The following is a 12,813-nucleotide window of genomic DNA, read 5'->3' on the forward strand; positions in this document are numbered from 1 at the left end:
TTGTCTAGGCCAGCAGATGTTGGCTAAAAAAGAAACATATCTTGATCTGAATAAGCTGCTGTGGCAGTGGGCATTGGTTGAAGCCTGCTGATTTACACGCAGGGTGATCTGATCCAAGCTGGCTGGGTCTGCACTGCAGGCTCTGGAAATGGGGGATTTACCTTTCCCCATGGTGGCTCTGCAAGTATGATAAGGTTAGAGAGAAGATTGCCCAGCACACTGCTAAAACCTTGGGTTAACCTACTGTTCTTTCATCCAAAATATGGTGAATGCCAATCACACAGCTAATGGTTTCGGTATTGATACAGCATCCCAGTCTGCCAGACAGACAGACGGCCAGGCAGGTACAGAGAAAAGACGGACAGACAGCCAGCTCCATCTGCCTCAGTGTATGAACTGTCCCTGCTCTCCAAGAGGAGTGAGGTTTTCAGGTCAGAACCTATCTCTAGCAGCCAGCACTATAAAATGCCAGTCCTGGCTTTGAGTGTAAGCTGCAAAGCCCCACTTCCTGTTTTAAGTATCTCTCAGTTTTAAACTTGCCTGGCTCTGTTCCCAAGAAGTATCCTACAGCACAGGCCCACCTGCCTGATGCAGACTTTATTTCTTATTAAAGATAAGCTCCCTTCCATCCAAAAACCTGTGACTTGATGGAGGAATTTTAAAAGACCATAAACTGAAACATATTAGTTTTAAAAGTTTTGTATATATTTCACTTTTTGTACTCTATGTATAAGATTACGTCAAGTTTCCAACTGAAATAATTTTGAACCAGAAGGTGACTTTCTCTTACAGAATACCAAAACAGTATACTTGAAACTTTTACAGTTTCTTTCTGAAGGAAGGGGGTAGAATTTCACATTTTGTTGAACTCACCTTGCTCCTACCTGGTGCTTCTATTTGGTCTCATCAGCATTTTGCAGGAGAAACTGGAGCTCTTATTTTTATCACCAGCCCCCAGCACCTGCCTTTATCTTGATCATGTCAGCATCCACCTGTGCATTGACAGGCTTACGAAATGTGAGAATTTTGGGCTGCTTCTCTGTGCTTGAGGTCTTTGCTGTGCATTTTATAAACTTGCTGAAACTTAGACTCATCTTTTCTGGTTTTGAAGGTAAAGGATACAGTTATTCTCAGATAATGGTACACTGCTCTATCATGCAGATTGCTTCCTATGAATGCTTCCCTTTCACAAGAGGCCAGACTCAACAGCCTGAGACCTTTGGTGTGCTTGTGGCTTTGCAAGGTCAAAGAATCAATAAATGTTTGCTGGCAAGGTGTGACTTGCTAATTTGGATCAAGCTGCAATTTGTATTGTACTCTCATATCTCTTGGTGCAGTTTTGCCCAAATGACTTGCAACTGGATCTCTCATAAATCCTAACCTGGGGAAGGCAGAGATGGGGAAATGAGATGGTTCTGCAGGTTGTGCACATGCCAGGGTGCAGACAAAAGACAGAGGATGGTGAGAAAGAAAAATAAACTCTTGACGTATCTTATAGAAGCACCACAAAAGGTATTTTCAGAGAATGAAACATTTTAGAAAACAATAAATTTTATATGCAAAAGCAAGTACTGATTTTCTTTCTTTAAAAAAAAATTCTGCAGAAGATATACTCATCATATAACTTCCTCCAGTAAGGCCAGATGCACCTTAATAAGCACTGGAAAAACACACAATGCTCATGTGGTAGACACATGGTAGACACTTTTTCTCTCTCCAACATATCTTAATAGACATTGGTTTTCTACCCAGTGCAAGCTACCAAACATACTAATACTATCACATAAAAACTCAGCACTTAGATCACAATAATTTTAAAGATGCTCTTTCTCTCTCTTTTCTTTTGCTTACTTCAAAATGTCTGATACATGGAGGAGAGAGCAAGGAGAGAGCAGGAGAGAAATTGTTGCAATCTCTATGTGGACATACATCAATAATAACATCTCTTTATAAACCCATAATATTCACATACAGCCAAAGTGTCAGAATATGAAAAAGGAGATTTTTATTTTCTCTTTATAAGCCCCTCTACAATGCAAAATTTGTATCCCACAGAAAGGAAACACTGAGGAAAACACATTTCAGTGACTGCAATGCTAGCACAGTTAATGATGCTTGCAAATGTTTTCCCATTTTTATTTCCTCTGAAGCTTAAAGCTCCATGGAAGGTAAAACACTCCCATTTTCATCTTCTGATCCTCCATCTGTCCAGCAACACTGCAGCCTGTGGCCCCTGCACAAGGATGAGTCTTCCCCTGCTCCAGACATGGAGACACATGCCAATGTGGCATGGCCTTGGGTGTCCTGCATTTCCTCCAAGCACAACCATGGGCTACCTTCCCCTGTGCCCAGGAGCACCCTGCCCCAAGCAGAGTTCTCCTTCTCCATGGTCTCACTGGGGGGAATAGTGAATTAAAACATTTTTTTAAAAAGAAAATGGCATAGATCGGTAGAGTACATTATTTGCCCTCCAATGTGTTTACTAAAAGATGTTGTTTTTTAGAAATTCAAAATAGACACTATTCCCATTCATAGATTTTTTAAAGTTGATGCTTAACTCAAGCCCCATTTAGTATGGGAAAAAGTTTGGAGAAATCAGTGTTTTGTTTCAGCATTTTTAAAGACAACACATATCAGAACTTTACCTCACAAGTACACTAAATACACATAGGCTGTTTTACAACAAATAAAACCAAAAATTCTCAGCAAAGAGACTTTACCAGTAGAAGGAGGAAAGAAAAAGCAAAGCATTTTTGAGTGAAGCCAAGGTTTTCTTCTATTTTTTTCTTGATTGTAAGAATTACAATGGAAGCATGGCTAGAGAAAATATTAGGCAATAAAACTTACAATAAAGTTTACCACAGGGAAGTCATGAGGACTGAATATGGATACCACCTGCTGTAGACGTATTGTGAGATTTTCATAAGATTTCAGATTTTACACGAGAACAAGGAGCACACTGGTTGGGCTGGTGGCCAGGCTGCAGGCGTAGGGTATTGGAGTCCTGAGATGATGAACAGCTAACTTTGATCACAGTGACTGAGAATTCAGTTATTCAAGAAGATTAAACAGCTGAATTTCTTATGGGTACCACAGAACTGTCAGATGGGCTTGACTGTGGGAAATGAGAACAAAAGAAGTTTGGAAAGAGGGTCTGCTGAGGAATTCCCCCATCATGACTTCTTTGCAACTTAGTAAACATATGCAATTCATTGCTTACATACTGGAATTGATTTTCTCCAGAATTTGAAAGTTACAAGTCTGAAGCACAAGAAGTTCACTGTAGTCCCAAATTCCTTTAGGTGCTTCTGTAAGTCACCCTGTGCTATCACCTGGAGGCTGGAGTTCCACTGAACTTTTCTAAACAAAATAAAACTTTTTTGAGACCTGATAATCTTTGCAAGCCTAAATAAGCTTGGAGTGTATTTATTTTATATTTTAAAAATAATTTTGGTGTAATTTAATCCCTGAAGCTTTAAAAATGTTTTTATGAACAGGCTCACATTCATTAACATTTTCTGCCATGTGTTCCAGCACGTTGCAAGCCCCGCCATTTGTGGATAGAAATGATGCATATTCCTGACTATAGCAGAGACATATATATTATCCAGCAAGCTATATAACAACTCTTGACAATCTGCTTTTTAATATCTGTTTGCTTGATATACCCTTATTTTAAAGGGGAGTTTAATGATGCTCTGGAAATGCTGCTATATTCCCACCCGCTGAATTCAATTAACACAGCAGGTGGGCAGTCAAGATATTTTGACAACTATTCTTCCATCTCAAAACTATGTAGAATTTATATTCCAAAAGGTCTCAAATACTGACATGATAATTTGTAATACCTTCAAATGCTTCTTTGTATGAGTTAAAAATTCAGACAAACCTCATCTTGCTACAGTCCCCAAAGCTCACACTCAAAGGCAAAGCTGTGAAAACTTTCTCAGCTCAAAGCTCTGCAACTGCATGTGATGACTTAAGCAGTGGAGTTCCCATCAAGTCTCTGGAAATGTTTACAGGGTTTTTCATGCTGTCACCATGGAAGACAGGGAAAGTGTTAAATCAGCGGGATTTGAAGGATCAAATTCTTACTATTCATAGAAAATGGAACCACAGTGTCCTCTCTGCAGCTGATGTATTTTAATGCTTCCCACATCCTGGCATCAGCTACGCTTTTACAAGTTAAAAACAAAGACAGGTTTGAACAAACCTACCTGACATAGTCAAATAAGGTACACAAGTGCTACCTGAAGCACAGTTTAGAAAATACTTTATACTTCATATATATCTGGAAAGAAATACAGCTATTTTTTATTTGGCAACATTATAGTCCTGTTTCCGGTGTGAGGTTTCTTTGGTTTTAATTTATTTATTAAACTACTGCTCCTCATCAGCACTTATTTTAGCAGTTTGGGACCAGATTCCACTGCTCAACACTGCTGCTATCAGCTGAGTTTCTGTCACTGGATTAAATCTAGCTCGCTGTTTGAAAGAGCAAAACGTGGTGAAATAATGAGCATATTATTGTTATTCTAATTTTGACAGTGTTTGTGTCATAAAAAATCAGAGAAAAAGATGGCTCCTGCCCTAAAGAACCCATAGTTTTAGTCTCAAGCTGCATCCCTTCCAGCTCATTGTCTGTTTCTAGGGTTATGTACTTTGCCTCTTGCAGGATCCTCCCACATCTCTAAAACCTCCCTTACCATTTTCAGTGGTTAAACAAGTTGTGAGAAGCAGGCAAGCAAGTTGCCTGTGTGCATGCTTCAAGTTGCTGTGTCTCTAATGACCTTTTTTCATGCTCTTTCATCTCTAAATTTAGCTAACTACTAAAGCCAGAGTCTAGCAGATTGGGGGACATGGGAAACACTAATGCAGAGACTGTAGATAATCACTCTCAAAAGAACAGCACAGATTACAAGAAAGTGTAATTACTATTCCGTAGCCAAATGAAGTTTATTTTATGAAATTGCACCTTTTCAAGTCTAGTAAACCCTTAAAATTCATTCAAGACCAACACATGCAGCACAAAAGCAAAAGTATTATTTAAGGGCTGATACCAAGAATCTGAAAATCTGTTCATGTTAGGATTGTATTTCAACAGACAACACTGTAACTGCCAGGAACAAGTACAGCTTAAATCTGAAATGTGATTTTTTAAATAGTTGCCTCAATGCCATTTAATGAGAACATACTGGAGAATCATGGGAAAGAGTCGAGTGTGAATTAAAGTATAGAGATTCAGAAATGTACTGTACAGATATTGGCACTGTTAGTGAGACACAGTGATGATACTATACTGAGCTTCATTATATTGTAGAAAAGTTATGTCACAGTAAATTCTGGTTCATTATTTTCAGATACAAGAAATATGGTAAAACAGGAGATACTCTATACTGTTCAGTTGAGATAAATGACAAGCAGCTTTATTCCCTGGATCACATATATAAAATAGGATTAAAGTATTAATAAAACTTTGTGCTTATATAGATAGTTTTTAAGTTTTAATCATCCTAGTTCTCAGAAACGGTACTTCCAGTATTCTAGTCAAAAAGCTTTCCCTCTTTTTTGAGAAAACAGCACAAGCACAGCCCAGAAAGTTTGTTAAATCTTTCTTTAATAAAGCGGGCTAGATGTTCTTCCAGAGTAAAGATACAAAGCTCCACAACTAAATCAATACCCAGTCAAAATATGATACTGCCTTTCTGCAGTACATACAACTGACATGACATGCAAGAGACTTTAAAGTAATAAATTACAGATGTGAGATACAGTACAACAGTCTCAGATCAGCAATCTTAATGCTGCATTAGTTTTCATCAGCAATTTGCAATGCTTATAATTTTTCTATCTCATTATTGTTATCCATGAACACTATGAGCAGGTCATTTCCAGAGAAAAAGAATAATCTTGTATTTTAAATGACAATTTCACTTTCAGAATGTTCTTAACATAACATGAAACAGGGTGATGATTTGACATTTTATCTAATTTACAAGTTTCTAACTTAATGAATATACTAAAATACTTTTAACTATCTCTGCACTATGATCAAGTATCAGAGACAACATATTTGAGATGTGGAAAGACATGGTACAACCAAAGCAGATTCATTTACTGGAGTTACTCTGATCTTATTTGTATAATCATTTCTCTGCTTTTGAAGATTTTTATCATAATCCCATGGCATGATACACATTCAGCTCATCGGCATTCACTGATTCTTCTCAGAAACTCCCCAGGTCTTTATATACTTTTACTACTGTTTTAAAATATGCAATATTAAAGATACAACTAATTTACAAAAATAAAAAAACCTGTACAAATCACACTCTTTCATTGACAATGAGACTGTTCAAGAAAATAGCAATGTGATCCCTGAAACAACCCACTAGAACAGAAATCAAAAGACTGATGCTTAAAAAAAATAAAAAAGAAGTAAAAACATTTTCTCCTCCCAAACTACTGGAATCTTTGAAGGTTTATGTATCACAGAATATAAAACTTTTCTCTCTGTCCCCAGAATATTTCTTTCCTCTTTCCACAGGTACTTCTTGAACAGATTCCCCTTTGTTGTTGGTGCCACAAGCCTTGCTGAATAGGTTAAGGCTAGAAAAGCTTGAAAGACCTAAATAAATCAACAGCCAGCCAATCCCCTGGCATTTAGGCAAACTCAGGGTAATAAAATAAACCCAGAGACAGGCATGCATGCTAATTGCAAAGTGATTTTTTTATGAAGCTTAAAATTAAACCAAAATAAACACCTCTCCAGAATGTTATGCATTTAAGATCTTTCGTCAAAATAGTCATCTGCCTGTTCGCATTACTCTGTTGCAGAGAGGTGTGATGCTATGCCTGCTCATAACATTCTAGTATTTTAACATTTTACAAGGCACAAATAATCTCTGAAGAACTACATGGTGGCTTTTGAACATGTAAGGATGGCAGCTACCATGTAATTACATGACAACTCTTCAGTCACTGACACAGACCTTGTAAAATCTAAGACCAGCAAATTACACGTCACCTCATCTTTGGGATACGGTACTTCATTTACAATTACAGACTAAGCAGCAAATAACTACAATTTCATAACTTTGAACAAACACAAGCTTTGCCATGCAAATATGAAGTTGTTGCATGGTATAATGTATATGCATCTTAAAAGCAAATAATGCTTTTTTTTTTGCTGCTGTGACAGAGTGACATACTAACATTCCTTCCTCAAGCTAACTCTGTGTAGGTCCTGCAAGAGGAGCGGTCTACTCACTACCAATTGCATTTTGTGAATTCCAACAGAGGTCAAAGGGATCAGAGAGTACAAAAAACTGCCCTCACAAACTTGAAAAAAGCTGTTATTAAATGTACTATGTACTTGATGGGAAAGAAATACACTTTTCCACAGAAGAACAAGTTATAGAGTTAATTAGAAACTTTATGTTGGTTAACACTGCTGCACCATTATGTTTCTCTTGATTAGAAATATGGAAATCATACAGGAATATATGTAAACAGAGTCTATAGAAGATAATAGCAATGAGACATAAAGTGCTTTTAATTATGAACATTTCATTTCACTTTGCAACCTTCCCTGGTAAGTTATCGTACTTGAGCTAGCTTTAGCTCAACCAGCTCAGGTCTACACTACGAAACACTGTTATTTCCCTTGCACCTACTGTTTTAACTGTGGTAGTCTGGGTAAAATTAAAAAAAAAAACATGCCGGGGGAAGTAAAAGTAGACAAACAGGGAAAGAGGTGAACTGGGAACTCTCAAGGGGAAAAAGTAGACAAAGGCAAATAAGGCTCTGTTGTATAGGTCCCCATTCTCAAGGAGTTTGTCACATAGTCTCCTGTAAGCACTGAGGAACAACTACACAAACCTCTGCCTTGAACACACCTCAGGCTATTGCCAGATGAAAACGAAGAAATTAGGATTCCTCAAGGGAGAACAAACTTCCTACTAGGATGATGCTTTTAATCTTTTTGATACTCATTCCCTACTTCTCTAATCACAATCTCTGAAGAAACAGTACCCTTTCCTACTCAGAAAACCCAGTCAAGCATATATTGTAAAAGGACAATATTAAATCTAGCTTGTCTTTGCTGCTTCAGGTCTGATGCCAGGTATCTACACATTTCCATTATGGTACCTAGCATATACTATTCTATCTTTTGGGAAAGCAACAGTTCTATAGTAACAAAGCTAAGTATGGTAAGAGCATAATTAAGAGTAACTGTGTATTAGAACTGGGCTTTACTGGGTCTTTATTTAAGGCAGTTATTAAAATGTATATATTATTTTTTAAAAGTAGCAAATTTATGGGGTTTTTTGTTTGTTTGTTTGTTTGCCTTTTTATTTTAATTTAGGCTTTTGGCAGCTGAAATGGGTTACCTTTATCTATTTTCTGTCCTTGTAATCCAAAGAACTATCCAGCCCGTGGAATCATAGAAATTTGAGCTGAGTTGTAATGACTGATTTCCCAAACTCTCTCAATCTGTTTCTTTAGATGTCCAGTGGGCTGACAATAGCAAAGTCAGAATCTTTGCTGTTATTACTACTGTCGTCATCAGGGCTGGAGCTCAGGTTGCTGGAGGAGGCTGAAATGGAACCCATCAGAGGGTCAGAGAATATCAAAGAAGAACGAGACGGAGCTTCTGACTTCACTGCTGCCTCCTTGGGTGCCTGAAGGGACTGTGCTGGCTCTGGGGCAGCACTTTTACTTCTTTCCTCTTCTTTGGAAACCATAATATAGTCATCAGCACTCTTGCTCTCACTGGTGCTTGAATCAGTTGCAGTCTGTGAAACAACGGCACAGAAAGGACTTAAAGTGAGTACCAGTGTTACCACATGACAAGGCTCATGAAGCATGTCAGGGATATGGGAATGGGACAAAGGAATAGTTATTATCCAAAAGTGGCAATGACCAAATAAAGTGGAAAATAAAGTGGATATTAACTTTGGATGACATAATTTGTTATTTCACAGAATCACAGAATATTCTAAGATGGAAGGGACCCATGAGGATCATCGAGCCCAGCTCTTAAGTGAATGGCCCATACAGGGATCAAACCCACAGCCTTGGCATTATTAGCATCATGCTCTGACCAACTGAGATAATTTAAAAAAGCATAAAATGTAACACTCTAAAAATACATTTTTTGGTATAACAGTCTTACATGTCTCACCATCATAGTGCATCCATGTAGTGACCACAGCAGCCAAGCACCAAACACATACATTACAGCTGTGAAGATTTTCAGTAATTACAGTGGGTTTATCTAGTATTTAATGAAGTAGTTTTGAGAAATTTTTTGCTGCTTTGCATGTACAATGGCATTTTGGAGCTTGTCAGGAGAATGGTTTGATATAACATTTTCTAGTAAAACCTTTGACTTGGGAAATCTGAAGCACACATAGACCTGATTTAGTGTGCACCAGTTTGGGTTCAAAAAATTAGAGCCCCCAGAGCTTCCAGGGTTAGTGTTGTTAACTATTTCCTAACTCTTCCAGAAAATGAGCGTCTGGGAATCCCACTTCTGACTGGTTAGACCTTGGGAAATGTGTGTCCCTGAGCACTTAAGTAGTGGCTCAAGACCACGCATCAGTGCATCTGAAAACTCTGTGAAGTCTCAATCTTATATTCCATTATACTAGCCACATCCAGAATCCCAGCTTTTCCAGTCAGAGCTGTATGTAATTAGAAAGGAAGATTGCCATACACAGTAGAGTGGGATTTCTCACTGGTTGACAACTGGCAGCCTTTTAGCTTGGTTGCAACCCAAATGGACACCACTTTGTTTCCTTCTGCAAGAGCTGCATTCAGCTCCTGTCTAGCTCTACGTTCCTCTGGCTTTCTTGGTTGCTTTTCAGAGTAATAATGCAACCTGCCAAACAGCCTGTAGGTACAAGCATCCTGAAGTGGTGTGATGCCAAAACCAATATATTTGATTGCACAAATGCAAGACTGAAAAAAAGGAGAAGAAGTAGAGGGAAATGTGTATGTCCACATTTGAGGCAATACAAGCCCTTCAGCTGTGATTCTTCCAAAAAAATAAAAAAGAAAGTAAATTCATTCTGGGTTGAAAAGAGATTATAGGTATTACAGAAAAAAAAGAAAGCAGCTACAGAAAAGAAGAATAGGAATAATCTGAATGAGATAAAGGTGAATCTACAGCATGGTATATAAAATTGGAGTATGGAGGTCACCAAAAGCATCAGCAAGCCACAGCTGGAGTTACAGTACCCGTGGCCTCCAGCAAAATTTATTTCGCAAAATTTATTCTTACAGCTGAAAATTATTTTCTTGCTTTGATTGCTGTTTATAGATCAGAATGTTCTTGAAATGGTACTGTAGAGTAGCTCAGGAAGCAAAACCCACCTGTGATTAAGAATGATTGTAAGATAAAATGAGAAAGCTGGAAGTCTTTGGTTGTCATTTACATAGTCATTACAAATTGTTAGAAGTCACAATCAAGATAAATATCAGCTGAATGGGAAAATATATTCAAATACAGAATTGTGCCCAAATTCATATGGATAAGGATTCAAATATCTCCCTTTCTAGTAAATTTTAAAATTTCCTGTTTTCATAATTTATAATTTTTGTGTGTTATCTACAAGTATGCAGGTATAATAATATTATATAATTAATATTACTATAGTATAGTATATACTATAATATAGTATTAATATTAATATAGTATATTAATAATATAATATTCTGTTTTGTAATGAACTCATTTTAATACTTCATAATTCAAATGGAAGTATCTTGAGTCCAGACCACTGGTTAAAATTTTACCTGTCCCCATGTAAGACAGTAGTGACACTGATAGAAATTGACATCTATTATTTTTTATACTGACTTTCCACAGAAAACTTAATAAAATTCATACAAAACACATCAGATTGGTTTTAGAAAGATCAACCACTACCCTTTGCTGAGTGTTATCAAAATTGGTGTCTAAACCTCCTGATCCACACAGAACCAGAGCAGTTCAAATGTCAAAAACTTCAAGCAGTTTCCATGAAGTTAAAACCACACAGATCTATCCTACAAGGAGATATACTTCACTGTTTAAACACTTCTGAGCTGAGACATAATTGTTACTAATTAGCCTTTTGCTTTCATCTTGTCTGTTTGAAATGGTCTTCATGAGCTGTCAGTGAGTCAGCTGCCATCTCCAGGGGGCTGAGGACACAGGCAGCACACAACTACAGCTCTGCTCCATCAACGCAGAACCACAGAACAGCTCGGGTTGGAAGGACCTTTAAAGGTCGCATAGTCCAACTCCCACAGTGAGGCACATGGACATCTTCAACTGGACCAGGTCGCTGAGAGCCCTGTACAACCTGACCATCAATGTTTCCAGGGAAACCTGTTCCAGTGTCTCACACCATCCTCATCATAAAATTTCTTCCTTATATCTAGTCTAAATCAACCCTCTTTTAGTTCAAAACCATTGCCCCTTGTCCTATTGCATCAGGCCCTGCTAAGAAATTTGTCTCCATCTCTCTTTTAAGCCCCCTTTCGGTACTGAACAGCCACAATTAGGTCTCCCTGGAGCCTTTTCTTCTCCAGGCTGAAAATCCCCAACTCTCTCTCAGCCTGTCTTCATAGGAGAGGTGCTGCAGCCCTCTGATCACCTTTGTCATGTTGCTCTGGACCTTGCTCCAACAGGCCCACATCCTTTCTGTGCTGGGGACCCCAGAGCTGGATGCAGTGCTCCAGGTGGGCCTCATGAGAGGGGAGCAGAGGGACAGAATTGCCACCCTTGATCTGCTGGCCATGCTGCTTTGGATGCAGCCCAGGGTACAGTTGGATTTCTGGGCTCGAGTGCACATTTGGGACATGTTCAGCCTCTCATCCATCAGTATTCCCAAGTCCTTCTCAGGCAGGGCTGCTCTCAACCCCTAATCCTCCAGCTTGTATTGATACTTTTTTGAGAGCTCTTATGCCATAGCCAAATTTCAGCACCTTGTTCCCACCCCCTCACCCTGTACAACGAAATACACATTCCTCTAAACAACCACTGCCACGTAATGCACCTGGCCTCTTTCCACACTTCTATTTAAAAGCTCTCAGGGAATGCAAATGCTCTCAGCTCTCATTTTTCAAAATTACACACTTTATTATTGCAAGCTATCAAGAATCCTTTATTTCAGTCCTCACAGTCCTCACACCTCCACCTTGCCTAGGGTGACAGCGATCTCACTTAGTGAAACACTTGCCCAGCAAGCTCAGTATTTTTGTCTCTGACACTCCCCAATTTCCTAAATTCTGCTTTCAGTAATGTGTTCTAGTGCAGTTAAAAAAGCATCCTGCCCTTTAATAAAGGAAAGAAAACTACTCATCCCAATTTCTTGTTGTTACTGTTGAGCTTCCCAACATTACTTTTCATGCTACCCACACTTTTTAGTTTGGTTAAGGAGACCTATAGCTCACTGAAGTAAAAGAGAAGCAGCAAAGCAGAGCTATTGACTGCAAAATGCTATAAAAGGGCTTCCTGTAAATGTTTGCCTGTCCCTAGCATACACTGGTATTTTGGAACTGATATTTCCAGAGGTAAAATACCTCCTTCCTTCTTCTTTTGCCTGTTTCTGTTTCAGGAAACTCATGCTGACGTGAAGCATGTTTTCTCCCATCTGCTGCCACTACTGAATAAATGAAAAATGACAGAATTATACTTCCAGTAGCTTTGAAAGTTAACAACCTTACGCCCATTGCCATATGGCTTCTCCAAACAATTTTTCCTGATGAATATCAGCTACTAGGACCAGGCTTATTTCATTTGCCTTCACACTGTGAATG

General features: G+C 38.4%; 1 protein-coding gene across 8 annotated transcripts in view; it reads right to left on the reverse strand.

The window, feature by feature from the left end:
- Window positions 1-12,813, reverse strand: part of TBC1D5 (TBC1 domain family member 5) — a 337,427-nt gene that overhangs the window by 14,789 nt on the left and 309,825 nt on the right. For 7 of the 8 annotated variants that reach the window (XM_069007244.1, XM_069007246.1, XM_069007248.1 and 4 more), the window contains one exon: window positions 5,600-8,798. The exons of the other annotated variant lie outside the window; for it this stretch is intronic. In XM_069007244.1, coding sequence (XP_068863345.1) covers window positions 8,505-8,798 — 294 coding nt within the window. In that variant the 3' untranslated portion in view covers window positions 5,600-8,504. Of the gene's footprint in view, window positions 1-5,599; window positions 8,799-12,813 lie in introns of those variants that run through there. 8 annotated transcript variants of the gene reach the window in all.

Source organism: Aphelocoma coerulescens, chromosome 2 (assembly GCF_041296385.1).
Source record: "Aphelocoma coerulescens isolate FSJ_1873_10779 chromosome 2, UR_Acoe_1.0, whole genome shotgun sequence".
In the NCBI taxonomy this organism is placed as follows: Eukaryota; Metazoa; Chordata; class Aves; order Passeriformes; family Corvidae; genus Aphelocoma; species Aphelocoma coerulescens.